At 41.5% G+C, this 25,908-nt stretch overlaps 2 protein-coding genes across 2 annotated transcripts in view; both read left to right on the top strand.

Annotated features, from left to right (window-relative positions):
• ST8SIA1 (ST8 alpha-N-acetyl-neuraminide alpha-2,8-sialyltransferase 1) overlaps nucleotides 1-1,407 on the top strand; it is a 172,696-nt gene extending 171,289 nt beyond the window's left edge. Inside the window, exon 5 of the mRNA XM_089303929.1 lies at nucleotides 1,311-1,407. Within this exon, the coding sequence (XP_089160055.1) occupies nucleotides 1,311-1,344 (34 nt within the window). The 3' untranslated portion in view covers nucleotides 1,345-1,407. The remainder of the gene's footprint in view (nucleotides 1-1,310) is intronic.
• A 1,227-nt stretch (nucleotides 1,408-2,634) lies between these two features.
• On the top strand, nucleotides 2,635-25,453 carry LOC100341088 (sulfotransferase 6B1). Its single transcript, XM_089303925.1, has 6 exons — nucleotides 2,635-2,911; nucleotides 6,227-6,411; nucleotides 11,018-11,144; nucleotides 17,154-17,248; nucleotides 17,397-17,583; nucleotides 23,509-25,453. The coding sequence occupies exons 1-6, from the start codon at nucleotides 2,767-2,769 to the stop codon at nucleotides 23,628-23,630; spliced, it is 861 nt and encodes a 286-aa protein (XP_089160051.1). The 5' UTR covers nucleotides 2,635-2,766; the 3' UTR covers nucleotides 23,631-25,453.
• The last annotated feature ends 455 nt before the right edge of the window (nucleotides 25,454-25,908 follow it).

Below are 25,908 nucleotides of genomic sequence, written 5' to 3'. Positions count from 1 at the left end.
CTAGACTCCTGGCTTCGGTCTGGCTTGGGACTGGCCATTGGTGCCATTGGGGAGTTAAACAATCGATGGAAAATCTCTTTGTCTCTGTCTCTCCCTCTCTTTTTGTAACTCTGTCTTTCAAATAAATAAATAAATCTTTTTAAAATGAAGTAATAATGCCCCCTTGTTTTGCTCTGTCTCTTTGTATTCCTTTCTCCCCATTTCTCTCAGTCTGTATCTCCATCAATGCAGTTCAAAATTTATAAACCTTGTTCAAAGACACAGCTTTCGGTTTCATCAACTTTTGTATTATTTTTCTTTCCTCCTTTTTATTGATATAATTGTTCAGTCATTATTGCTTTAAGTTTAATTTGCTGTCTGTTTTCAGTGTCTTGAAGTACAAGTTCAGACTATTGATTTGCAATGTTTGTTCTTTTTTGTCATCACGTTTTTACGGGTAAAAAGTTTCCTGTAAGTACTGCCTTAACTGTGCCCTCTAAGTTTTGTCATGTTGAAATTGGATCTTGTTTACACTGTAAGTATGTTGTAACTTCCCTTTAATTTCTTCTTTACCCAATTTTCTTCAAACCAATGCTTATGTAGGAATTTGTTGTTTAGTTCCCATATATGTTAATTTCCTTATGTTATTAATTTCTATTTCAATTCCATTGTGGTCAGAGAAGATACTTTTTACGATTTCAGTGCTTGCAAATTTATTGAGGCTTGCTGTAGCACAGCATATGATCTGTCATGGAGTATTGTCCACATGCACTTGAGAATGTCATTGGGTAAGGTATTGCTTCTGAACCCATCTCCAACATTGAATTTGCTGCCATCTCTGGTGGTTTCAATGATCCAAAAATCATAAATCATTATATAAGTGAAAATGAGTGCTGAGTCTGTGAGTAAGTATGCGATTCATCTTATTCCATACTCTTCTTAGACGTGGACTAATTGTCAGTAATTGTCTTAATTACTGTACTTCTATAGCAACTCTTGAAATCTGATGGTAAAATTCCTCCAGATGTGTTCTTAATTAAGATTTCTTTGGCTATTCTGAGGCTTTTGCATTTCCATATAATTGTCAATTTACACAAAACTACATTGAGAAACACATATGCCTATTGGGATTTTGATCAAGCTGAATTGACTTTATAAGCCAATAAGGAAAACTTGGACATAATAATATTGGGTTATTTTGTTCATTGACATGGTATATTTCTCCATTTATTTATATGTTCTTTAACTTTATTCAGTAATACTTTATAGTTTTCAATGCCTTGAAAATCTTTTATCAGACTTATTTCTCTTTTTAAATATTTGTTTGAAAGGCAGAGAGAGAAAGAGACAAGAAAGAGAGACTGAGAGACACAGAGAGATCTTCCATCCACTGTTGTACTTCTCAAATGCCTGCAGCAGCTGGGACTGGGCAAGCCAGACCAAAGCCAGGAAACTGTAACTCAAACTGGGTCTCCCAGGTGGGTAGTGGGGATCCAAGTACTTAAGCCATTACCTGTTGCCTCCTAGGATGCGCATTAGCAAGAAGATGGTATGGTGGTGAGGGGTAGGGAGGTAGGGGCACGTGTGGAGCAAGGGTTTGAACCCAGCCAGGCACTGTTGTATGGGGTGCAGGGATCCCAAGCAGTGAATGACCACTGTGCCAAATGCTCACCCGTAGATGTATTTCTAGAAATTCATTTTTAAAATAGAATTGTAAGTAGTATTGTTTTTCAAATTTTGTTTTTTCAATTGGTTGTTGCTAGAATACAGAAATACAACTTATTTTATGTACTGATGTCAAAGTTCATCAGCCAAGCAGTTCACATGATTGTTATTTATAGATTCTCTGACAATTTCTACACCTATGATTGTTCTAAATTTCACTCTGCTCTGTCACATGTATCATTCTTCTTCAATTGTTTCCCAGACTGTAGACCTCTATTTTTTTGTGTGTTCCATTAAAATGTCTATTTTATCCTGGCGACTGTTACAGTTGATGGGTAAACCAGCAGACACATCTGTTGTTCCCCAGAGAAACTGGACACTGCACTGCTCTGTCCAGTTGAATGCAGAATATTACAATATTGCTCACAAAAGCTAAGATTGACTCTGAAAAGAATTGTCTTCAACCTGAAACTTTCTGTTTACATGAGAGCTTAAGGTAGCTTATTTTTCTGGCTCACAAATATAGATTCCCAAGTTACCCTTTCGAATGCATTTCTTGTGAGGTTTGTCTTTAGTCATGGGCTGACTGTGAATTCCCAGCAAAATTTACACTTCCCTTTTCTCTCTCCATTTCTCTTTTTTCTGAAATGCAATACTGGCTACTTCCTGTGCTGAGTGTTAATATTAATAAGAAGAAATCTAAGTTTTCTAATCATTTCCACAGTGACATAATCCATGACAGCCACAAAAAGCCTTTCTTTATGAGGCCAAAGGATTTGATTAGTTTTAGTGCCTTAATACAACGGCTGTGTTCTGATAACTTGGGGCTTTGTACACAAACTATGTTGAGTCAAGTTGGAAGAAGCATTTTGTAATACACCTTATCAGCAAAATTCAGATAACATCATTTTTGAAAAGAGACTTTGGCTCAGTTCTGGTTTAAAAATTACTCTTGTGCAGAATTGCAGAAGTATATATATATGGTCCCCTGGTTGGATTGCCAGTTTAGTAATTTTGAGGTTCCTCTGCCACAGAGCTTGGGTTCAGATCAACCCCCACATCTGCGGTGTTCCCTGTGGAGAGGCACTGTTTGAAAGACCGTTCCTCACAGAGCCGAGAGCGATGTCATCACAGAGGCTGCCCCGTGAGCTCCATACCTTCCAGGGCATGCTCTTGCCCACCACATCTTCAAAAGAGCTTCTCAATTCCCTCGATTCTTTCGACGCGAGAGAAGATGATGTGTTTCTGGTTTCCTATCCAAAATCTGGTAAGCTTGACTTTGTGTGATTTTTTTTTTTCAAATGGAGAAATGGAATGAGATAAATAATAATCATTTTTGCAAAACATATATTTTCCAAAATTTTTTCACATCTCTAGTTTCTAACATATGTATGATATATAATAGCCACAATGTCTATAATATTAGAAAGTTCTCATCATACTTTGTACCAGACATAGTGATAATTGTTTATTTAATTCACACTAAATGATTGATGTACAAATAAATGATATTTTTCTTCTGTCCCAATTAGAACCATAAATATTTTTATTATTAAGGAGATTTTAATTCCCAATTTATTCTCACTTGTAGGTATACACCCATGAAAGGACAATTATTATAATATCATCCTGTCAATAATTCAAATTAGCTATATATTATTTCCTGTTCTTTTTTTTTTTTTAAAGATTTATTTATGTATTTGAAAGGCAGAGAGAGAGAGAGAAATTCTGTACACTGGTTTGCTTCCCAAATGGCTACAGAAGCCAGAACTGGGCTAGGCTCAAGACAATAAGCAGTCATTAAAAAAAAAAGACAATAGGTAGGAATTCCATCCAAGTCTAGCACATGAGTGGCAGAGGCCCAAATAACTGGGCCATCTTCTGCCGCCTTCCCAGGCATATTAGCAGGAAGGTGGTTCGGAAGCGGAGCAGCCAGGTCTTGACCCCACACTCTGATATGTGATGCCAATGTTACAAGCAGCTGCACAGCGCCCACTGCGCAGTGCCAGCCTGTAATTTTTCTTTCTGCGGTGACCAGGGTATATCACACCCAGTTGTCTGTTGTTGCTATTTACAGAGTGGTTGACATGCGGGATGTCATCTGCCTCTTCGCTAGCCTGAGTTCAGCAACTAAGAACCAAGCGCCCCTCAGCTGTGGGTACATGCAGACCCCTCTTCCGAGGTCCAAGAGACCCTCCCTCTGGGAAGATCCCAAATTCACATAAGGCCAGAGTCCTTGGGGTGTTTTTGTGGATCAATATAAACCAGATATATATTTTATTTTTGGAAAATATAGCCGCAAAGGGAAATTAAATAATTGCCCTCAGAATGCCCCCCAAGTAAAATTAAATGTATTAAGTTATAGGTAATTCTATTTTTATTTCAAAATTGCTGTGCTAGTTTAAAAAATAATTTATGGTACTTAGGTTTTTTTTTTTTAAATTGTTTATTTATTTTAAAGGCAGAATGACAGAGACGGACGAGGACAGAGATCTGCCATCTGCTAGTTCACTCAACAAATGCCCACAACAACTGGGGCTTGGCCAGGGGTACTCCAAGAGCCCAGAACTCAATCTGGGTCTCCCATGTGGGTAGTAGGGACCTGAGTCCTTGAGCCATCACCTGCTGCTCCCTAGGGTGCACATTATCAGGAAACCGGAATCAAGAGCAGAGTGGGATTGAACCCAGTACTCTGATATAGCAATGTGGGCATCCCTAGTGGCACCTTAACTGCTATGGTAAATGCCCAACACAATGTATGATATTTTAAATGCTCTTAGAACAGGTGGCAAAGTTATTCCACATGCAAACAATCAGACATAAGCTTCCACTGTACTTGTTGGTGGCTGTACATTAATAGCCCCTGCCATCTAAAAGCAGCAGCTACCCAAATATCCCCTTCAGGTACAAAATCCCTGTATATATACACTCTCTCTGCTTCATCAGAATAAGTCAGTGGGTTTTGTAAAATAATATGGGGGCACGTGCTTGGCACAACAGTGAAGACACTGCTTGGGACACCCACCTCCCATAGCACAGTGCCTGTGTTTGAGTCCCCTTTGTGTTCTTGATTTCAGCTTCCTGCTAATGCATACCCCGAGAGGCAACAGGTGAGGGCTCAGACTGTGGGTACCTGCCAACCACATGGCAGGCCCAGACTGAGTTCCCGGCTCCTGCTTCAGCCTGACCCAACCTCGGCTGTTGCAGGCATATGAGGAGTAACTCAGCTGATGGAAGATCTCTGTCTCTGTCACTGTCTCTCTGCCTTCAAATATTAATTAATTAAAAGACAGTAAAAATACAAAAATCACTACTTCATAACTCACATTGGTATGAACAGTATAACTATAAATATTTAAGACATGAACATTATAATCTAAGTCAATCTTAAAATACAATGCAAATGAGAGTGCTGTTTAAGTATTTATTCCACTGTAAGGTTTTCGTATTGTATCTCATTGAAGTTACAGGGAAGTAAGTGGAGACTAGGCTTGATTCAGATTCTCTGGGGACATTGGTTCTAAACTAGAAAACATCCCCGGCCGCCATGGCTCACTAGGCTAATCCTCCGCCTTGCTACGCCGGCACACGGGGTTCTAGTCCCGGTTGGGGCGCTGGATTTTGTCCCGGTTGCCCCTCTTCCAGGCCAGCTCTCTGCTGTGGCCAGGGAGTGCAGTGGAGGATGGCCCAAGTACTTGGGCCCTGTACCCCATGAGAGACCAGGATAAGCACCTGGCTCCTGCCATCGGCCATTGGAGGGTGAACCAATGGCAAAGGAAGACCTTTTTCTCTGTCTTTCTCTCTCACTGTCCACTCTGCCTGTCAAAAAAAAAAAAAAAAAGAAAGAAAAAAAGAAAGAAAGAAAACATCCCCCCACCCTCTGCACAATTCTCTTTCTCTGCTCCAGTTTGCTTCTGTCTAAGCATGGGAGCATTGCCCCCGATTGCTTTCTGTAAACATCGAGTTGTAGTCCTTCCAGGCGCCATGGTAACAGGCTTATGGCTCTATGATGTTTGGAAATAGCATACATTCATGGTTCAAATACTTTGTTTCACAATTCCTCTCATCACACACACACAGAGCAGGCTCATGGTCTCTCTCTAAGGGGAAATGGGGAGATAGACATATACACAAGTGATGGCAACTGTGTGCTAGAAGGTGCTCCTATCAAGGTAGGGGCTGAGACGCTGGGGAGATACAGAAGGGTGAGCAGTGCCACCAGGGGTAGGGCCCAGTGATACACCAGCTCACAGGACCGGTGGGCATGGCTTCTGGAAAGATCCGCATGATCTGGGCAAGGGGGGAGGGTCTGGGGCTGAGTGCGGCCATAGAAGAGGGTTTCAAGCTGAGCCCACAGCATGTTATTTTCATAACCCTTCAGCTCTTTAAGATGTGATTCACTTGCCAAATGAATTAGCATCTCAAGTGTCTCAACAGGTTTCAAGGGGTGTCGGCGGTAATAATAACCGTGTATGATAGAATTAATGCTTTCGTTGCTTTTGCAGTATGCTCATTTTCTATATTTGTTTCATCAAGAGTGACATTTAATTAAACTTGTGTTTCATTTTATGTTTACGTCAAGGTACTCACTGGGTTGCAGAAATCATTGAGAATATTCCCAGCGCTAGAATTACCCTCACACCTCCTATCGAATTGGGAGACATTTCCAGACTTGAAGAGCTAAACATGTATTCTGGGAGAAGGGTAATTCCAACGCACTTGAGCTACAACCTGATACCCTTGGATGTTAAACAAAAGCAATGTAAGGTAAATTCTGGGGCTAAGGGCCGACTCTTGGGAGTCTGGCATGGATTTCTGCTCTGCCACACAGCTTGAAAGCAACAGAACAAATGCCATTTGTACAGGGGTACTTCAAGAAGCCTGATAAATCATAGAATTAAACAATGTTTATTTTGATGCAAAAAAATGAAATTCAGGCCTAGTTTTTTGGGAATATGAAATTTCCATGAACTTCTTAAAATGCCCTCCAATTTTAATTGTTTTAGCTATCATTTTTGCAAGGGATTATATAGAAAAGGAAAAATATAAATTTTAATATAAACAGTGAAGAATAGTTATCTCAGGACATTTTTATAGGACACGTATTATTTTAGAAATGTATTCTAATTTAAAAGAATGTTTTCTACTTTTGTATTTTTCTTATTGCAATTTTTTTTCCTGGAGAAACGTTTATGGGATAATGGTAAGTAGAAGCTGCATTTTAAAGTCCATTTCTACTGCCTGTTTAGCTAAATATACATACAGAGGGACCTAAAAAGAAGAATAAGGGTACAGCAGATAGAAGACTGTATGGGGCTGGCGCCGCAGCTCACTAGGCTAATCCTCTGCCTGCGGCGCTGGCACCCCGGGTTCTAGTCCCGGTTGGGGTGCCAGATTCTGTCCCGGTTGCTCCTCTTCCAGTCCAGCTCTCTGCTGTGGCCCGGGAGTGCAGTGGAGGATGGCCCAAGTGCTTGGGCCCTGCACCCACATGGGAGACCAGGAGGAAGCACCTGGCTCCTGGCTTCAGATCAGCGCAGTGCGCCGGCTGCAGCGTGCCAGCTGAAGCGGCCATTTGGGGAGTGAACCAACGGCAAAGGAAGACCTTTCTATCTCTCTCTCTCTCTCTCTCTCTCTCACTGTCCACTCTGCCTGTCAAAAAAAAAAAAAAAAAAAAAAGACTGTATGGTACAGCAGTAAAGCTGCCACTTGGGACACCCACATCCCATACTGGAGTGTCTGGGTTTGAGTACCAGCTCCACTTCTGAGTCCAGCTTCCTGCTAATGCACACCTTGGGAGACAGCAGGTGACAGTTCAAGTACTTGGGGGCCTGCCATCCATGTGGGAGACCTAGATTGAGCTCAGGGCTCCTTGGATCAGCCTGATTTTTGCAGGTATTTGGGGGAATGAACCAGATGGCTGTCTCTTTGAGTCTTTCTGTCTCTTTTTGCCTATCAAATAAATAAATAAAAAGTTTAAAAAGACCAGATTTAGTTGTATTAATGAGTCAAGTGATTGTTGATAGTATGATGTTAGGTTGGATTTTATTTTCTTTAGAGACCAAATGGTACTTGTAAAAGTTCATAGAAAATATAATTAAAAGTTTATTTTGGTGCAACAAGTTTTGAAATCCATGCACAGAGAGGTCTTCAAAAAAATCATGGAGATGTGTATTATGAAAAAGCTGCATGCATTTCAACAATTTTTTCTCCAAAGTTAACTTATCTTTTAATACAATTTTCCATGAACTTCTAGAAGTACTTTTGTGTGTATAAGAGCATTTTTTTCAAATTCTATTTAATTAAAATAAATAATTGAAAAGTAAAGGCAAGAGATGCGATACATGTGACAGCTGGAACCAGTTTGCAGTAATGAAGTCTCTCAACAGCATCAGCTGTAATCTAAGCAGCAAAACCCAAGCAACCTCCAAGCAAAATGTGCATAAACCAAAGCTGATCTTCCCTCGATTGTAATTCTGTGACCACAATGCCTGTGTGCACACCACCTACTCTTCTGCCCAAACAAAAGTAAACACAATCAACTGGAGATAACATGTCATGGAGTTTTGCTTCTGTCTGTGGCAAATCTGTCCGAATTGGGGAGGGTGTATTAACTTGATTGCACTCTCACGCAACCAGTCATTTTCATTGCAAACAGATGGTTTCTAAGACAGAGAAGGAAAGGAGGAACTAGAGAAATGAGAGAGAGAGACAGAGAGAGGGAGGGAGGGAGAGAGAGAGAGAGAGAGAGAGAGAGAGAGAGATGAAGAGAAGATTGAAGGTTTATGGAGAAACGGAAGTCAGGCAGTTCAATAACCGTGACCCGGGACCTTTCAGTGACGTTGATAATGAGAGTCTATCAGGCATTAAGCTATGTGTTCCATATGCTTTACAACAATGACAAATGTAGGTGTTTTTCCTTTCATTAGATAAAGAGAGCAAAGCTCAGACAGGTTAAGGTGTTTCTTATCCACCACACCGAAGATGCAGCCTGGAGATACAGTATGGCCTTGTGGGACTTGGATTCTCTGCTGGCCCAAGCCTCCTATGGGACTGGCCTGCTCACTGTCACTGAGGGCTGAGCTCCTGGGAGCTGGAGCTCAACCAGCCTTCCTTGCCCAGGCAGGGCCTACCAGGCTGTGAGTGCCTCCCCCAGTCTTTCCCTACCAACTCTCAACCCTACTTGGCCTTCTATGTTTTTCCTAATCCTTGTTTCTCCTATTTTTGTAAAAAAAAATTAAGTTAATGCCTTTTGTTGTTGTTGTTTATTTGAAAGGCAGAGAGACAGAGAAAGACAGAGCTCTGATTCACTCCCTAAATAACTGCAACAGCTGGGGCTAGGCCATGCCAAAGCCAGGAGCCAGGAACTCCATCTGGGTGTCCTGTGTGAGCGTAGGCACCCAAGTACTTCAGCCATCACCTGCAAGGGTTTGCGCCAGCAGGAAGCTGGATTGGAAATGCAGCCCTCCGACCTGGGATGTGGGCACCCCAAGTGGCATGCTAACTGCCGTGCCAAACATCTGCCCCTTGTTTCTCCACTTTGATGTTTGTGAACTCTCTTCTATAAAATGCATGCTTTCTAGTTCATTTCCTGATGTTTTAATATTTGTGTCCACTTGTAATCTTCCAACCTCCTCCATAATTATCCTAATTTCTTATAATATGCAAATATTATGGATTTCAGAAATTTTGTACCAAAATAAGCCTATCTGTTAATTCCATTTTCCATGAACTTTTTGAAGTTACCACATATTCTCTGGCAAAACATGTGATCATGGGTTGCGTTCTTTCCCAGTGGGTATATGGACACGTAATTTGCAGGGGTGTGGGGGTCTCCAAAGCCCTAAATAATTCTTTTCTTCATCCAAATATGTCCAACTGCATGACTGAGGCTTTCCCAGTTGTGTCCCTTTTCGCGAAGGCAGGGGAATATTGAGAATGTTCTCTGAATCTTGGGACTCTGTGCACCTGCTCAGGAGGCCTAGAGCAGTTAGAGAAAGCCTACTGGGTGGGTTAGTCCACATTATCTCTTGGGATAAAGAAAGGGTCGTGGAGAGGGGTAAAGGTGGTTTTCATTGCTGCCCACGGTGACCTTTAGTCGTCTCTCAAAGAGGATCAGGCACTGTACGTGTGGACCCCACAGTCCCTGGACTGTGAACATGACTCAGAAAGCTAGTTATGGATTGAAAATGACTCAGCAAACTCTCTTATCGAAGTAAAATGTGTCCGCCCTGATTGCTGGTGAAAAAGCAAGAACATCTTGTACTCACCGAATGTTGAACGTGGTTCAGAATATTCCTCTTCCATCAGGTTTCTCACTCTGGTGTCCTGAGGCTGCTCATACGCCCCTACTCCGCCTAAGGCTTCCCCTGTTACACTGCATTGGCGAGGGCACATTTGACTATCTGCCTGCCTCACTCGATAAGTACTGAGGGCACTGAGACCATTTTGTCTTCCTCCTCATTACATTTATTGGACCTAGAACAATGCATAATGTCTGGTATACAGTAGATACTAAATAAATAGTGCATTGAATTAAACTGAAGTTGCCATGTTTATGGAAACTGGAAGGATGTCTCTGATTCCCTACTCTTTCAAGGGTTAAATGTTAGAAGAAAACATTATTTGTCCTATAAATAAGTATACTTAATTTGTAAGAAATCTGACTACATGTAAATCAATTGCATAATACATGGATATTTTAAAAGTATTTTTTTTTTTCCTGCAAATGATAGGGTTTTCCCTGTATATGTTCCTAAAAGTTAGGGCTGAATTTAGCCCCTAAATATAAAATGGGAGGTCAGTGGACAGGCAGCATCAGCAGCACCTGGGAACTTGTGAGAAATGCTGGCAGGATACCAGGCTTCCTCCGGTGCCCCTGAATCCATGTTCGCAGTTTCCTAAGATCCCCGATGGTTCTTACGCATGTTAAGTTGTAAGAGATTCTGACCCAAGTCTGTCTGTACTTCGCAGTGGGAGCTACCAAAATCTTGAGATTTGCACATCTTGGGATTTGAGCTGCTTCTTTTAGGACGGTTTTTAAAAAGATTTATTTATTTATTTGGAGGTATGGGGTGGAGAAACAGAGAGCGAGCGAGCGAGAGCTTCCATCTGCTTCTTTACTTCCCAGATGGCACATCAGCCTGGGCCACACTGAAGCCAGGAGCCAACTTCTCCATCCGGGGGTCCCAAGTGCGTGGCAGGGACTCAAGTAGTTGAGCCATCATTTACTGTCCCCCGAGTGCATTGGCAGAGAACTGGATCAAAGTGGGATATCCAGGACTCCAATCAGCACTCCAGTGTGGAATGAGGGCATCACCAAGTGGCAGTACTGCGGTTAATTCCACCCAAGAATAAACTGATTTTTTTTTAACAGATTATCTACATTGTGAGGAATCCGAAAGACACAGCTGTTTCTCTCTTCCATTACTACAGAGATAACCCCCGCCTTCCCAGCGTGGAAACCTGGGCTGCATTTTTAGAGCTGTTCCTACAAGGAGATGGTAAATATCACAAACATTGTTATTTGTGATGTGCAGTGAACTTTCTAGCTCACAAGGAAAGCATTGGCTGAATTCTAACTGCATGTTTTTGGAAGTACACATGCATTGACCACATCACTCTTTTATTTCTTAGCAAATTCTTTCTCAGCTTTTTCTCAATCTTTCTTGTCACAAATAGGTAGACCTTATTAGTGATTCATTGAACTGGTTTTTATGTTGTCAGAATAGAGATTAAATCTGGATATGAGCATTAGGGTTTTTTGCATTATTATTTTTTATTTTGAGTCTTTTCATTGAAAGAATTATGCACTGATTAGAGTGTTAAAAGAGAAAGCAGAGACCTGAACAGGTACCCTGACACATGCCTTAAACTCATCTATGCCTGGCTGGGAAGTAAAGCAACACAAATAAACTAACAGGAGACACACACACACACACACATTCCCCCAGACAAACAATTAAATTTTCAAAGAATTGTCTTCATCAAAACGAACAGAAAGTCATTCCTCCCGCAAACACCACAGTGGAACAGGATTCCATTGTGCTGTGCAGAACACCCTGCAAGGCCTTGGAATGTATTCCTCTCCCCAAGACTCACTTCAAAAGCTACAAAGCAAACTAGTCTCAATTCCCAAGCCTTTTAGTAAACAAGAATAATATACAAAGACTGCGCAGTGTTTAGAGGAGACATGTGTTAGAAATAGCTAGAACACGGAGAAGTTCTTGTCTCTCACTGGGCTGGGCTAGATCCTCACTGCTAATTGCGCTGTTTTGCTTGTAAAGTGTGAAACTTTGACTTGTTAACATCAGCGAAGTAACAGCAGGGGTGCCCAGTTAATGTGAGGATGTGGACAATTCACCCACAATGGCTTCATTCTGTTTGCTCTGCTCTCTGTAGAAGTCGTTAAGCTCACACCCTTGTGACTTCTCTTTCGGATTTGTTTTCCTCCTTCGCTACTGATCCACATCTAGTTAGAATCAGGAATGACAGATATTTTAAAACTTATCTAGTCACCCATCTGATGTGTGGATCACCCATGCAGGACCCCCAGAGTCGTGCACTATGACCTTGGCCATCTTAACCCTTGCTGCAGGTTCATCAACCCTTGAAACCATATATTGCATCTTGGGACTTGCAAGGTGTTTTGTAAAAAATTTTTTAAAAAATTGCCGTGGAATACAGACACATAGCTAAGTGCTAGGCTAACATTATCTCATTTCATCCTCACTTGAGGACCATAGGTAGATGTTGTTATCCTGATTTTATAACTGAAAAAAATGAAAATGCAAACCTTGAGAGGCCAAGTAACTTGTCCACTGATGCATAACCAGCAAGGAGCAGATCCAAGATTTAAAGCCAGGTGTCCGCTCCAAAATCTTCGCACTTCATTCTGGGCCATCGTCTATCCAGAAAGCAAGAGGTCTTCCGATCATTAATTCCACTTTCCCACGATCGCCTTCTAAATATTTGGAGATAGCGTGCTTCACTCCACCTCAATTCCATTTTTGGAATCAGCAGAGTTTAAATACATAAATTATTGTTCTTAGAACAGACCTCGAGTCTGCTTTTCCTCAACACAAGAAATGCCGTGTCTGTCTACCCTTATTCCACACTGAGGGTCCCCGGCCCTCCCTGCTGGGCAAGCTTCTATCAGGCGCATCCTCCTTGCTGTGTGATGGGTAGAAGGCAGAGCACAGCTTGCTGTGGTCTAAGGAGGCCCGGCTGGAGCAGGACTGTCACTGCTCCTGATCTGGAGATCAGTTTTCTATAAATGCTCCACAGAAATGCCAGTGCAGGGGCATTTTTTTTTTTTTTTTTTGACAGGCAGAGTGGACAGTGAGAGAGAGAGACAGAGAAAGGTCTTCCTTTGCCGTTAGTTCACCTCCAATGGCCGCTGCGGCCGGCGCACCACGCTGATCCAATGGCAGGAACCAGGTGCTTATCCTGGTCTCCCATGGGGTGCAGGGCCCAAGTACTTGGGCCATCCTCCACTGCACTCCCTGGCCACAGCAGAGAGCTGGCCTGGAAGAGGGGCAACCGGGACAGAATTTGGCGCCCCGACCGGGACTAGAACCCGGTGTGCCGGCGCCGCTAGGCGGAGGATTAGCCTAGTGAGGGGCATTTCTTAAAAATCTACTGAGATGGTAACCGTAGCTTGCCATTTCACTATTGGTAGAGGGATCATTTATTTTCTGTGCATGTGTGTATTTTATGAAGGGGTCTTCCACAAGCTCAGGGGCAAGGCATGTTGTGAACAACTATGCATGGATTTCAACTTTTTGTACCAAAATTTCCCCACAAGCTTTTTGAAGTTCCCTCATCTGTATGTGACCATGTTTCAGGGATGTTCTTCAAAGACTTTCGGAGGGAGTTGCATGCCTTGCAAATGAGAACGTGTGTAGTGGAGAGAGCAGGCCATGGAGGCAGAAGACAAGACATCAAGTTTGACTATAACTGTGGAGCAAGTCATTTGAGCGTTCTAAGGTCTGCACTCCTAGTACAAATAAGGACTAACAAAATGATGCGCTTCATAGGATTCATTTGCTTAGAGACTTAAATTAAGTAGCAGCTGAAATATGCTATAGAGATCTACTTGTTGATTATTCTACTAGACACAGAAGACTTAAACAGTTTCATACAAGTGTTTATCTAAGGAGATTATTTTACAACTAAGGCATCATAACATCCTGGATCCCTTGCTAAATATAGATATAGATTGAGTTCTATGAAGAGACAATATAGTTAAGAGACTGATAGCTAGACATTTATGTAACCATCTAATTGACCTTTCACAGAGTTTATAAATACACATAAGCTTTCAAGTTAGTCAATAACTATAAAGTGTGTTCTGGTGATATCAGGACAATGCAAAAACTCAATGGACCTAATAGCAAGCTACTCTCCTTTTATTCAACAACACCCTCTTCAGTCTCGTATTCAAGTTCTATTTCCCAGGCCACTTCATTCCGAAGAGTTTTGCTTTTCCACACTACTATTTTCAGAGTGCTTTCTAGAAACTAGAAACTAGGATACTCTTTAGAACTGGAGCAGGTGAGAAGATTTGCAGAAAGTGGGGAAGGTTTGAAATAGCCTTTGTGAAGAATGAAGCATGTTCATGTAGGACAAATGGTTTATTAGTGGACCTTGGAGCCATTACAGTTGGAAAAATGCATTTGCAGAGGTGTACATGAGGACATAGAAGCTTCTGCAGCAGCAATGGAGAATGGGAGAGAAGACAAGAAGGTGAAGTATTTTGATTCAATACTGAGTGGCTTTTTTTGGTTGATTAAAATAAACAGTAAGTGGCAAGGAGGTAGAAGGTATTGGCAAGAAAGTGATCGTAGGAATGCATAAGGGGAAGAAAGTGAAGATAGAAAGGGACAAAAATGGTGAGAGTAGCGTATTCTAGAAGCTATCCATGGAAGCCATGACAGCTGATGACAAGATGTGAGATGACACTGAAGATGGTGACCTAACCTGAGTCTTAAAGTGACCAGAGGGCCCACCTGATGACCGAGACAAGGAATGGAAGAGTGGGATAGCCTAAGGACATGAACCTCAGAGAAGCCTGGACTCTAGGTGAGAAGGGTTCTGGAAGTTTCTAGGGTGCAGTGAGATTTCTGACTCACTCTCCAGACCCCTAAGACACATTGGTTGGGTGGAGAGAGCAACTTCTATTGGGGGGCATTCAGGAGAAAGAGTAATTTGGAGGAGCAGAGAGAGGGCAATGCAGGCAGACAGGTCAGCAGTGGTGGGATGGTTCTATAACTAGGAGAAGGATGTGGGGAAAAGCCTTTACAAGATGAGGAGGCTTTTGGTTCTCTGTTGTGGAAACTACATTTCCTTTAAGGCTACCAGAGGAAGATTCTGATTTAAAACTGCCATTTAAAAATTTTAACCCTCTTAAAAACATCTTGCAAATATAGGATTAATACACTTTCCTATATTAGCAGGGAAGGCACAGGCAGCCAATTTTGTGAAGTTCTTTGGGCAGGCTTAAGACATTTTGCAGAGTGAGGGTTATAAATTAATTAGTTGTTAATAGAACAGCTGGCTCTCAAATTATATGATCAGACTCTGCTCTCAATGGTTGTTCTTCGATCCATTCTTAGGCGTGTTGCAATACATTTTCTACTCAAAGACTATAACATGCAAGGTCAGTTACACTTAGCCAAGAGTGTAACGCTGGGTCTTTTCCCGGTCCAGACTCCTGGCCAGGACTCGGGGGCATGTGCAGCATCAGCAGGTCTAGACTGTGATGCCATCCCCAGGACGGGGCCGTGGCTGCTGGTATGGGGAAGCAGGTTACCCGTGGGGAAAAATCAGTCTTCCACAGGTGTTTGCATCTAGGAAAAGATTGGTCATTCATAGAAGATGAATTCCTTATCATTGGCATGGTCATTTGAGTAATTGTAAGATAAATTGTTGTGTAAGCTACGAAAATACTCCAAGATTGCTGATAACTAAAGACTATCAGGGAAGCGCTTTACGCACCACTTATTACATAACCATGTGGGTCCCTGGGGTAGAATATTGGCCTGACTCTTGAACACCGTGGTAATTCCAGAAATTCTTGTTTTAAAAATACATGGTTGTTTTCTTACCCTTTGTTTTCTCAAAAGATGAAAAATTGCAATTACTTTGGATTTAATTATAATCCAACTTATTCAAAGCTTTTATGTTCAAAATGTCTGGGCAATGTCTGGCAGACACTAATGGTTTAATAAATGATTATTCAATGAAACAGAAGTCAGTAGATCATCAGGAAATTACTGGTAGAGCAATTCTTTTATGCTTGGGACATTAACTAGAATTTAAATTTTGGATGATAAAGATGCATGGAATGATATATATTACAATATTTTAAATTACTGTTTTATGCTTTATGATTCAAGCTAGTCAACTTCATGAGATAATAGAAGTACCTCTTTGTTGTTAATCATCACTACCAAAGAAGTTATTTTGCATGATATTTTACTTTTAAGTCCTGGAGGTTTTCTTAAGCCTGTCATTTAATAACAACTATAAAGAATTAATATCAACCAAAGATGAATCCCAAAGATTCTATTTTCAGACTTGTCCTAAGATAAGGAAATGGATTATTTAAAAAAAAAAAAAGATGTATTTATTTGAAAGGCAGAGTTACATAGATAGAGAAGGAGACGCAGAGAAAGAGAGAGAGAGAGAAATAGAGGTCTTTCATCCACTGGTTCACTCCCCAATTGGCCGCAATTGTCGGAGCTGGACTGATCTGAAGCCAGGAGCCAGGAGCTTCTTCCAGGTCTCCCACGCAGGTGCAGGGGCCCAAGGACTTGGATCATCTTCCACTGCTCTCCCAGGCCATAGCAGAGAGCTGGGTCAGAAGTGGCACAGCTGGGATTCGAACCAGTGCCCATATGGGATGCGGGCACTGCAGGCAGAGGCTTTACCCACTATGCCACAGCACCGGCCCCTAGATTCATTTTCTTAAAAAGTTTATAGGAGTGATTAAGTTGCCAGTGGAGATGTTCAATGATCCAATCAGAGTACCTGGGTTAGATACACAGCTCTGGCTCCTAACTCCAGCTCCTAGTGATGTAGATCTTGGAGGCAGTAGGGTTGGCCCTAGCAGTTGGGCTCCTGTCACCCACATGGGAGATCTGGGTTGGCTTCCTTGTAACCATCATTGGCCTTGGCCCAGTCCTGACTCTTCTTTCTCTCCCTCCCCCTCCCCTTCTCTTCACCTCTCCTTCTCCCTCTCTCCCTGTCCTTCTCTTTGCCTCTCAAATACATTTAGGGGCAAGTAGTAGTTGGTGCAGTGGTTAAGACACTGAGCTTATTAAAATATATTGGTATTCAGGATCATATCTAATTGAAATAATAGTGAAATTGCACTCATTGAAGGAAAACTTTAACTCCAGCATCCAAAAAGTATGTGCATCAAGTTGACTTCTTCACCATGGTGGGAAGAACCCAGAGACAAAAGTCATACTATTTAATAATCAGCCAAGAATTTGTTTTTCTTCCAGTTGTGTATGGATCCTGGTTTGATCATGTTTTAAGCTGGGAAGAGCACAAAAATGACAAAAATGTTCTAATTATATTCTACGAAGAAATGAAGAAAGTAAGTCTTCTCTAGTGTTTAACGATCAAAATTTAAATCAAATTAATTTAAAATAGGAAGTCAATGAATTCTGCTTTGAGGTTTCAGAGGATATATTTGCTGTTTTGATAAAACTTCTACTTTTTCTTTAAATCTGCTTACTGCTCAGGATCTTCCTAAGAATATAAAGAAAATAACAACTTTTCTTGGCATAAACGTGAGTGACAGTGACATTAATAAGATTGCCTGGAAAGCATCATTCAATGAAATGAAAACTAATGCAATCAAAGAAAACTGTGACCCCAATCATACCATCTGTGCACTCACATCTAACCGGAGCCTGGTATTCCGGAAAGGTAAGCCAGAAGATTTGGCGCTGGGTCTGGGGTGTATATTGGGGAGTGCGGTTGGTCCCCTGTATCTGCTGGTTCTGTAGGTGTGGACTCAACCAAATGCAGAACAAAAATATTAGGAGAAGAATTGCATCTGTACTAGACATGAACAGACTTTTTCCTGTCATTGTTGCCTAAACAATATAGTATAACAATCATTGACAGAACACTTGCACTGATCAGTCACAATAAGTAACCTAAGGTGAATTAAAGAATGGGGGATGTACATAAGCTATATGGAAAGATTACAGCATTTTTTATATGAAGGACTTGAACATCTGCAGAGTTTGGTATACATGGGGTCCAGGAACCCGTCCCTGTCCATACTAAGGGATGACTATCGTCTCATTTTTGCCACTTTCTTTTTCTTTTTTAAAATTTTTTTGAGATTCAATATTTTTTAATTTACATAATAGTCAAAGGCTTTATGGCTTTTCTGTGTAAAAGTTCAACAAATAAAAAGTAAAGGCACCACAGTCCAATAGGAAAATAGGCAAGGGCTATCCAACAATAAACCAGAGCAAAGATGCTCGACTTCACTCAGATAAAAGAAATTAAAAGTCACAAAATCATTATTACTGTAGTAGTGGACCTAATTCCAAACAATTTGTAAAGTTTGACAGAAGATTGTATTGCCATCCTTTCAGTCTCTCATTTCACCATCATGCACCCTGTATATTGCTCATTGTCACCTTTTGGTGAATATTTATTTAATGGAATCCAGGAATTGCATTTTTTCCAGAGGTGAGATTTTCATGCCCAGTTAGGAACTGATCGAGAGATTCTCTTAGATATCAAACATGTGCCTCAGGCTTGTAGGCTGGGGCATTCACTGTTAAATTACCCTGTATCACACAAACATAGCCATGAAATCACAGCCAACCAAACGCAGTCCTCTTCCTCGGAGGGGACAGGCTAGCGGGGCCTGGTGGAAAGCTGTAGGTGCCACGTGTTCTTCTCAGGAGATGGCAAGGCCCTGATGAGCATGGAGGGTACATTTTCCTAAGCCCACCACCTGGATAGCTCAGCCTCTGGTAGCAAGTAAGGGGTGGGAGAGGAGCAGGGGTTATCTGAGGACGTTACTCCTCAGGGAGATTCGAAGAGAAGGAAATAATCTTCCCAGGTTGAACTTAGAGGTATGTTGGATGCATTTGAACAGAGAATTGTTTCAAAGTCCATGTGAATTTTTATTCAGATCAGGGTGGGGGATATATTATAACTTAAAAAGGCCACAGGTTCTATATTTATATAATCACGTTTCTTACTAGAAAAAGATACCTGTGTCCCTTCTTTGGCACAAACAAATATAATTCTCTCCAAAAGCAAACTTTGCCAGCTCATGTAGAACAGATATTGTCTTATGTTTGCAAATTATTATTTTTTATTTGATGCTCCCTTTTTATTTTATTATATTTGCGAAACCAAGGCTAAGGAGATGAGAAGTCAATTGAGTGAGCATTTATTAATAAACTATTACTGCTAGAAACTAAGGATCAATTCTGGAATAAAAAACAACCTTTTCCTCTAGAAGATCATAAAGTAGACCATAACACAAGGTGAGAATGGCTATGCCAGTAAGATGAGCAAATGTGTGTCAGAACATGAGTAGGGACATGCTGAAGGCTTGTGTGGAATATTACCAGGAAAATAGTGTGGGAGAAACACATTCCAGGTAAGGAACAATGGAGTTCCTACCTGGAACAAGAGGGAATGGAACACTGTGGGGTGCAGCTCCATGAGAGGTCAGTTCAGGAGCCTTCTGTAGGGTGGGGAACCCAGTAGAACTGTCAGAGGAGGTGAGAAGGGCAGGAGGAGAAAGTGGTAGCAGGTGGAGACCTGGAGACCTCAACATCAAAGGGGATGAAGCTGCCCAAGGGCAGCCATGAAAGATCAGCTGGAATAGGAGGAAACCAGGATCCCACATGGCAATAGCGATAGGGATGGAAGCCAGGTTGAGGGGTCTGAAGCCCTAAGAGGGACAGAAGGGGAGTAGTAATGAAGAACCATTCTTCCAGATGAGGATTTGGCTCCGGGCTTAAGGTGCTGCTTGAAACACTCAGATCCCATGTCAAAGTGCTCGGTTCACTTCCTGGTTCTGCTTCAGAGTCCGGCTTCCTGCTAATGCACATGTTGGGAAGCAGCAGGTGGTGGCTCCAGGCTTGGGTCCCTGCTACCCTCATGAGAGACATGGATGTAGTTCCTGGCTCCTGGCTTCAGCCTGACCAGCCCTGGACGCTGCAGGCATTTGGGGCGTTAACAAGCAGATGGAAGATTCATATTTTCTCTCTCTCTCTCTCTCTCTCTCTCTCTCTCTCTCTTTCCCTCTCTCTCTCTCTCTCTTCCCCTCCCTCTCTCCCTTTGTCTCTCTCTCTTTCCCCCTCCCTCTCTCCCTTTGTCTCTCTTTCCCCCTCCCTCTCTCCCTCTCTCCCTTTGTCTCTCTCTCTTTCACTGTCCCAAACCCATGTGCATCTCTGCCTTTCAAATAAAATGAAAATGCATCAATTTTAAAGGTATTTAAAAAGAACTGTTCTTCCAAGAAGTTTGAGAATAGAGAGTAGAAGCAATAGGATGTGGAATCTGTGAAGAGGCAGGGACAAAGAAAAGATTAGGAGGGACTGGGAAAGTCAGGGAGAGTTTAGAAAAGGATACAGGAAGAAAAGCAAAATAAGCAAAAGGGTGAGAATCACAAAGACTTTGGGAGAGATCTTGTAAAGAGGGCAGTGAAGAATAAGGAAATTCTGATACTTAGTGCTACTGTGGACATCTTTTATTACTGCCCTTTGAGATTCTGATTAACAAGATAATCAATATTGACAGTCTTATCCTACAAACTTGTGAAATCTTACTGGAACAGGAATGAGTTAATCTCTAACCTGCCACACTAGTAACCCTAGCAATTACCCCCAGGTGAACTCAAATCTACATCACTGTAGCTAACAACATTAATTCCAGAGCATTTAAATTCCATCTAGTCAATGTTTTCCTTGTACTGGATCTAAGCCCATAAGATTAACAGTAGACACTGTCTAACTCCATTAGTCAGCAAGAGTGCCTGTTGGTAAGTCTGTGCTATTCAAAGACAATCACAGGATGGGCCAATAGAACTTGTTCAGTTGACTCCTTCCATTGGATGGAGGCAGTGGGAGTTGGGGATCCATCCTCTGAAAATAATCACTTCAAAGTCGTTGATTACAGACGAGAATTTATGCCTATATGAAGTCAGATATAGAGCTAATCTGGAAAGGACTATGGTGGACAGAGAGAAAAGGTGACAAATGAGAAGATCAAGGGTCTACATGTATTAAAAATTAGGGGAAGAAACTATAGGAGTGTGGAAAGATGCAAAGGCAGGATTGATGTTGCAGTATTGCTTATAACAAAACCTGGAAAGCACTTAAATCATCTCTAATCAGAAACTGAGTCACATCCATACAGAAGTTGATTATCAAGTCATGAAAATATAGATTATATAAGCATAGCTGGCATTTCTTGAGCACCTACCACGCGCCAGGTGCACGACTTGTTTATCTGATTTAAATTTGACAATAGACTGGAGGATGATTTTCATGGTCTCCATGTGTTACTGAGAACCCAAGCACCTGATGAACTGGTCCAAAGTCACACGACTAGTGTGTGGTAATGGCAAGATTTGAGTGCAGACAGGCTTAATTATTTGAGCCTTTTCTTAGTCTAGCTAAAGGTTAGTCAATTTTGTTTATCTTTCCAAAAGATGAAGTATTCATTCTATTAATTTTGTCTTGTTTTTCTGTTCTCTAGTGTGCTTATTTCTGCTTTAATCTTTACTCTTCTTTTAGCTCACTTTGGACTTAATTTTTTCTTCTTTTACTAGTTGAGTGGTAAAGTTGGGTTGTTTATTTGAGATCTTTCTTCTTGTTGAGCATGGACATTTGCTATTAAATACTACCCTCTTACTACTGCATTTGGTGTATCCCATAAATTTTGGTATGTTGTATTCTCATTTTTGTTTGTCCTAAGATATTTTCTAATTTTCTTTTCAGTTGCTTCTTTGATCCATTATTTGTCTTATTTTCCTCCAATATTTACTATACATGTATGTATAAATATAAAATCAAAGTAAAAATTAAATGAGCACAAAAAGCAGGTTATAATCGTGTAGTTTTAAATGTAGGTTATACACATGCATATGTTTACGAAGAAAACACCTGGGAGAATGTGTGTCAGCAAATCTGCTATCCATGTTGGCTGTGTGTAGTCCTTGGCTCTTCTCTTCCTTGCTTATCTGTATTTTCTGTGACCTACATATATAACTACTATATTATTTTAGAGGATTTTTTCCTTAAAAATAGTAAAATCCAGAGTGAAAGATCAAGGCAAGCAAACAGCAGAAATCCATGCAAATGAAGGAAGACTACAGTGGTTCAGGGACAGGGATAGGCCAGCTGGAAGGCAGAGCTAGGATGGACCAGAGACCCAGAGACTCTTGTTAAGTGGCCAGGACTTTTCACTCTTTTGCTTCATGGTGTTAGCTTTGTGCCCATCTCGGTGTGTGTTTTAGAAGTGATGTCACTTCCTGGCTCTGACATCTGCCCTCCAGTTCTACTCTCTTTTCCCTGTCCCTCTCACCTCCACTTTTTATTTCCCAACAGAATTCCTCTTTGCACCTTCTTAAATTCAGGAAGAAGCAACAGTGACATTGCCTCAGTTGTGGTATATTCCTTTGCTGTGGGTGACATCGTCTCACATCCAAGCAAGTTACAGTGTGTTTCCTGCACACCCCATTGGCTGCCGGTCAGCACTGGGGTAGGCGATGCAGGATTACACGTGAATAATCCACCACAGTCCCTAATTTGGGAGAGTTTATAAGCCAGTTGGCAAGGAAAGAACAGAAAGCCACGTAAGACACTCTGGGAAGGGCTGGAGTGATGTACCTCTGGCTCTAATGTTTGTGGACCCCTGGGATGCAGCTTGAGAACCAAAATGGCAAAAGACCACGGTGGGCAAGAGCCAGGGCTGGGGTTTGGTACGGTGTGTGTAGTGGAAGTGACAAGGGTTGATCCTGTGGCCAGTGCTGACAAAGGGACTTTGTGTGGTCAACGAGGGCTGATGGACTGTGTGAAGTATTTCTCTAACCTTAATCACTGAACACCGTATATTAAAGGTGAGGATGTCACACAAGTCGCTTGGTGTTTGTCTTCAGTTTTCTGGAATTAATTTTATAAAATAAATTTCCTGAAAGTGTGACCAGTTACTCACCCCTGTGACAGGTTACCATCACAGCTTCTGCTTTGCGGATGCCCAGTAGGGAAATAAATCTTATGTCCATATTGTCTATTGTATGGTTCTTTTAACTTTAGGTTTGAAACTTCTTTTCTTGCTACAGTAAAATCTATCATGTTTAAGAAACAACTTTTTAAACTGCACAGTGGCAGGGATTTGGCCTAGCAGCTGAGCCACAATGCCCAATTCCACATTGCAATGCCTGGCTTTGATGCCCAGTTGTGGCTCCTGACTTTGTCTTCCTTCTAATTCAGACCCTGGGAGGCTGCAGTGATGGCTTGAGTGGTTGGGTTTCTGCCCTTATTTGAGATCTTTCTTGAATTCCCAGCTCCTGGCTTTTGCCTCAGCCCAGCCCCAGCCTTTGTGGGCACTTAAGGACTAAACCAGCAGATGGGAGCTCTGTCTCTGTTTATCTCTTTCTCTCTCAAATAGGAAATAAAAAATTAAAAATAAAAAAACCCACAAGAGGATATACCACCATTGAAAAAGAAACTAGAAACAACAGATAAGAAACCAAATTTTAATCCCCCCATTATCACCAAGAGATACATTTTGTTATAAAGCTAACTTCTTTTGTGAATATTACACATTTGAATTTGTTCTTATCTGATGCATTTCCAATTTTTCCAGGAGTGGTGGGTGATTGGCTAAACTACTTTACTCCAAGACAGAAGAAAGCATTTGATGCACTATTCACGGAGAAAATGAAACACAGCGAACTGGCAAGACGCTTGCAGGAGTACTCGACATAAATGGGAAAGGAAACCAGTTTTCATTTATGCAATGTGGTGCTTGGGGACTATGTAAATATTTTCACCCGCGTGGAAAGCAGTTATTACTTTCAATGAGGAACAGATACTTTATGAATGTGTCAATCGCATCTTGTGTGAGCGATGGTTATTATTATATTCAGTGCTAGGAGAGTTATTAATGAAAGGAAGTATAGCATTTTTGAAAGGCTCAGATACATATTAGGTTGCAGGATGTTCAGTAAGACAAGGGATTAGTTCTCTTCAGGAAGAACATGTTAATGGATTGTTCTATAAACTGCAGGAATGGGTTACAAAAGAGGTGAGGGATAATCTAAAATATCACAGTGTGTGGCAAGAACTTCTTTTCTATTTATCTGGACAATCATGACCTTGAGAAAAACATTTTTATTTCAACCTTTATTTCAACGTTTCCCCAGTGCCTGTGCAGAAGTGTGCTCCGGTGTCATGAGAGTGAGAAACATGATCTTTCTACAGTGAAAGCACGTGCTAGGTAGATTCTCTCGATGACTGCATTCCAATACGTGCCCACAAGGAAGGAAAGACATTCTTGTATTAATGCTGACTTGGCATTCTAGTATTTTCTTTCATCAAATCAGCTGAATTACAAAATTTCTTATTTTCCAGTTTAAAAAAAATACAATTTTGGGGGCTGGCACTGTGATGTAGCAGGCAAAGCTGCTGCCCACCATGCCAGCATCCCGTATGGACACTGATCTATATCATGGCTGCTCCACTTTTTTTTTTTTTTTTTTAATAATTGTTTGCTTATTTGAAATACAGAGTTACAGAGAGTCAAAGGGGGAGAGAGAGAGAGAGAGAGAGAGAGAGAGAGAGAGAGAGAAAGGCCAGAGCTTCGCCAATCTGAAGCCAGGAGCCAAGAGCTCCTTCTGGGTCTCGTATGTGGGTGCAGGGAACCCAAGGACTTGGGCCATCTTCTACTGCTTTCCCAGAAGCAGAGCATCAGGGACTCGAACTGGTGCCCATATGGGATGCCGGCAGTGTAGGTGGTGGCTTTACCCGCTACCCCACAGAGCCACATCCCTGCTCCACTTATGATCCAGCTCCATGCTGATGGCTTGGAAAATCCACAGTGCATGGCCCAAGTGCTTGGGCCCCAGGCACCCATGTGGGAGACCTGGATGGAGTTCTTGGCATTGGCCTGGCCCAGCCTCAGCTGTTGAGACCATCTGGGGAGTGAAGCAGCAGATGGAAGATTTTTCTTTCTGTCTCTGTCTCTCTCTCTCTCCCTACCTCCCTCTATAACTCTGACTTTCAAATAAATAGGTAAATCTTTAAAAAAAATAGAACTTTCCTTGAAGTCTTTATTATTCTTTAAAGTATGAAATATTGAATATGCCTAATTCCTCCCGGAAGCATTTTCAATATTAATTCAATCTCCACAATTCTTTCTCTTGTAATGACTATTATTTCTGAGCTATAGCCTAGGGAACATTGTAATGAAACTTCAGTGAACTTATTTTAGGATTATTTATTACCTAAGTGATGATATACAAATTATGTCACAGCTTACATCTGCCATGGTTTCTCATTCAAGGCTGAATGGGAAATCAAAAGTGCATATTGTGTTTGACTCTAAGCTCTGAACTCAAAGCAATGGACTGAGTTACTTCCAACACTTTGATTTTGTACCTTACCGTATGATAAATCTATGCAAATTTTTAGCAACAAGTATATTTGCAATCTTTTCTATCAGATTTATCATAATTCAGTAAGGAATGCGATCTTCATAAATCTCTGTATATACAGTTTTGTTACAAATAAACATTTTTCTTTCAGCCTCATGCGAGTCTTTTCTTCAAAATTAACATTCATGGAGATTTACTTAGACTTCTCCCCTCAAATAAATGAGGTTAGTGAATGGCAGTTAGGTGTGGGCTTGGTCAAGTCTTCCTGTGCATGTTGAAGGTAAAGGCGTACGTGACACTGATTGTCAGGAATGACAATGTCATCCAGCATAAGGCTCAGGGGGTGTGACAAGACCGGCAAAGGAAGAAAAGAGTGAGCAGTGGTGCCGGGTGCTGGAGGAAGCAAAGCCTCTCACGAGGTCACTGACATGCAAAGCACTCAGTGAAGTGAAGCTCTTTTTGACAATAAGATGGGATTTTAGATCTGTCAGCTGGCCTTCAGTGTTACAATCCAACTTTGATAAGAACTTGTATACAGCCAATAACCTCAGGATTTAGATAAGAACCCTAATTTCCAGTTCCTTTTAAGGCAGTCAAAAGTAGTTTTGAAT

The sequence above is a fragment of the Oryctolagus cuniculus genome, chromosome 9 (assembly GCF_051225735.1).
Source record: "Oryctolagus cuniculus isolate XC-2025 breed Fujian yellow rabbit chromosome 9, ASM5122573v1, whole genome shotgun sequence".
Taxonomy (NCBI): domain Eukaryota; kingdom Metazoa; phylum Chordata; class Mammalia; order Lagomorpha; family Leporidae; genus Oryctolagus; species Oryctolagus cuniculus.
Note: the sequence above shows the minus strand (reverse complement) of the source record. Positions and strands in the feature narration are given on the sequence as shown.

Coding starts and splice junctions, on each gene's coding strand:
- LOC100341088 (XM_089303925.1), top strand. CDS start 2,767: ATGTCATCACAGAGGCTGCCCCGTGAGCTCCATACCTTCCAGGGCATG. Junction 6,412..11,017: donor TTAAACAAAAGCAATGTAAG/GTAAATTCTGGG, acceptor TTTTTTTAACAG/ATTATCTACATTGTGAGGAA. Junction 17,249..17,396: donor TCTACGAAGAAATGAAGAAA/GTAAGTCTTCTC, acceptor CTTACTGCTCAG/GATCTTCCTAAGAATATAAA.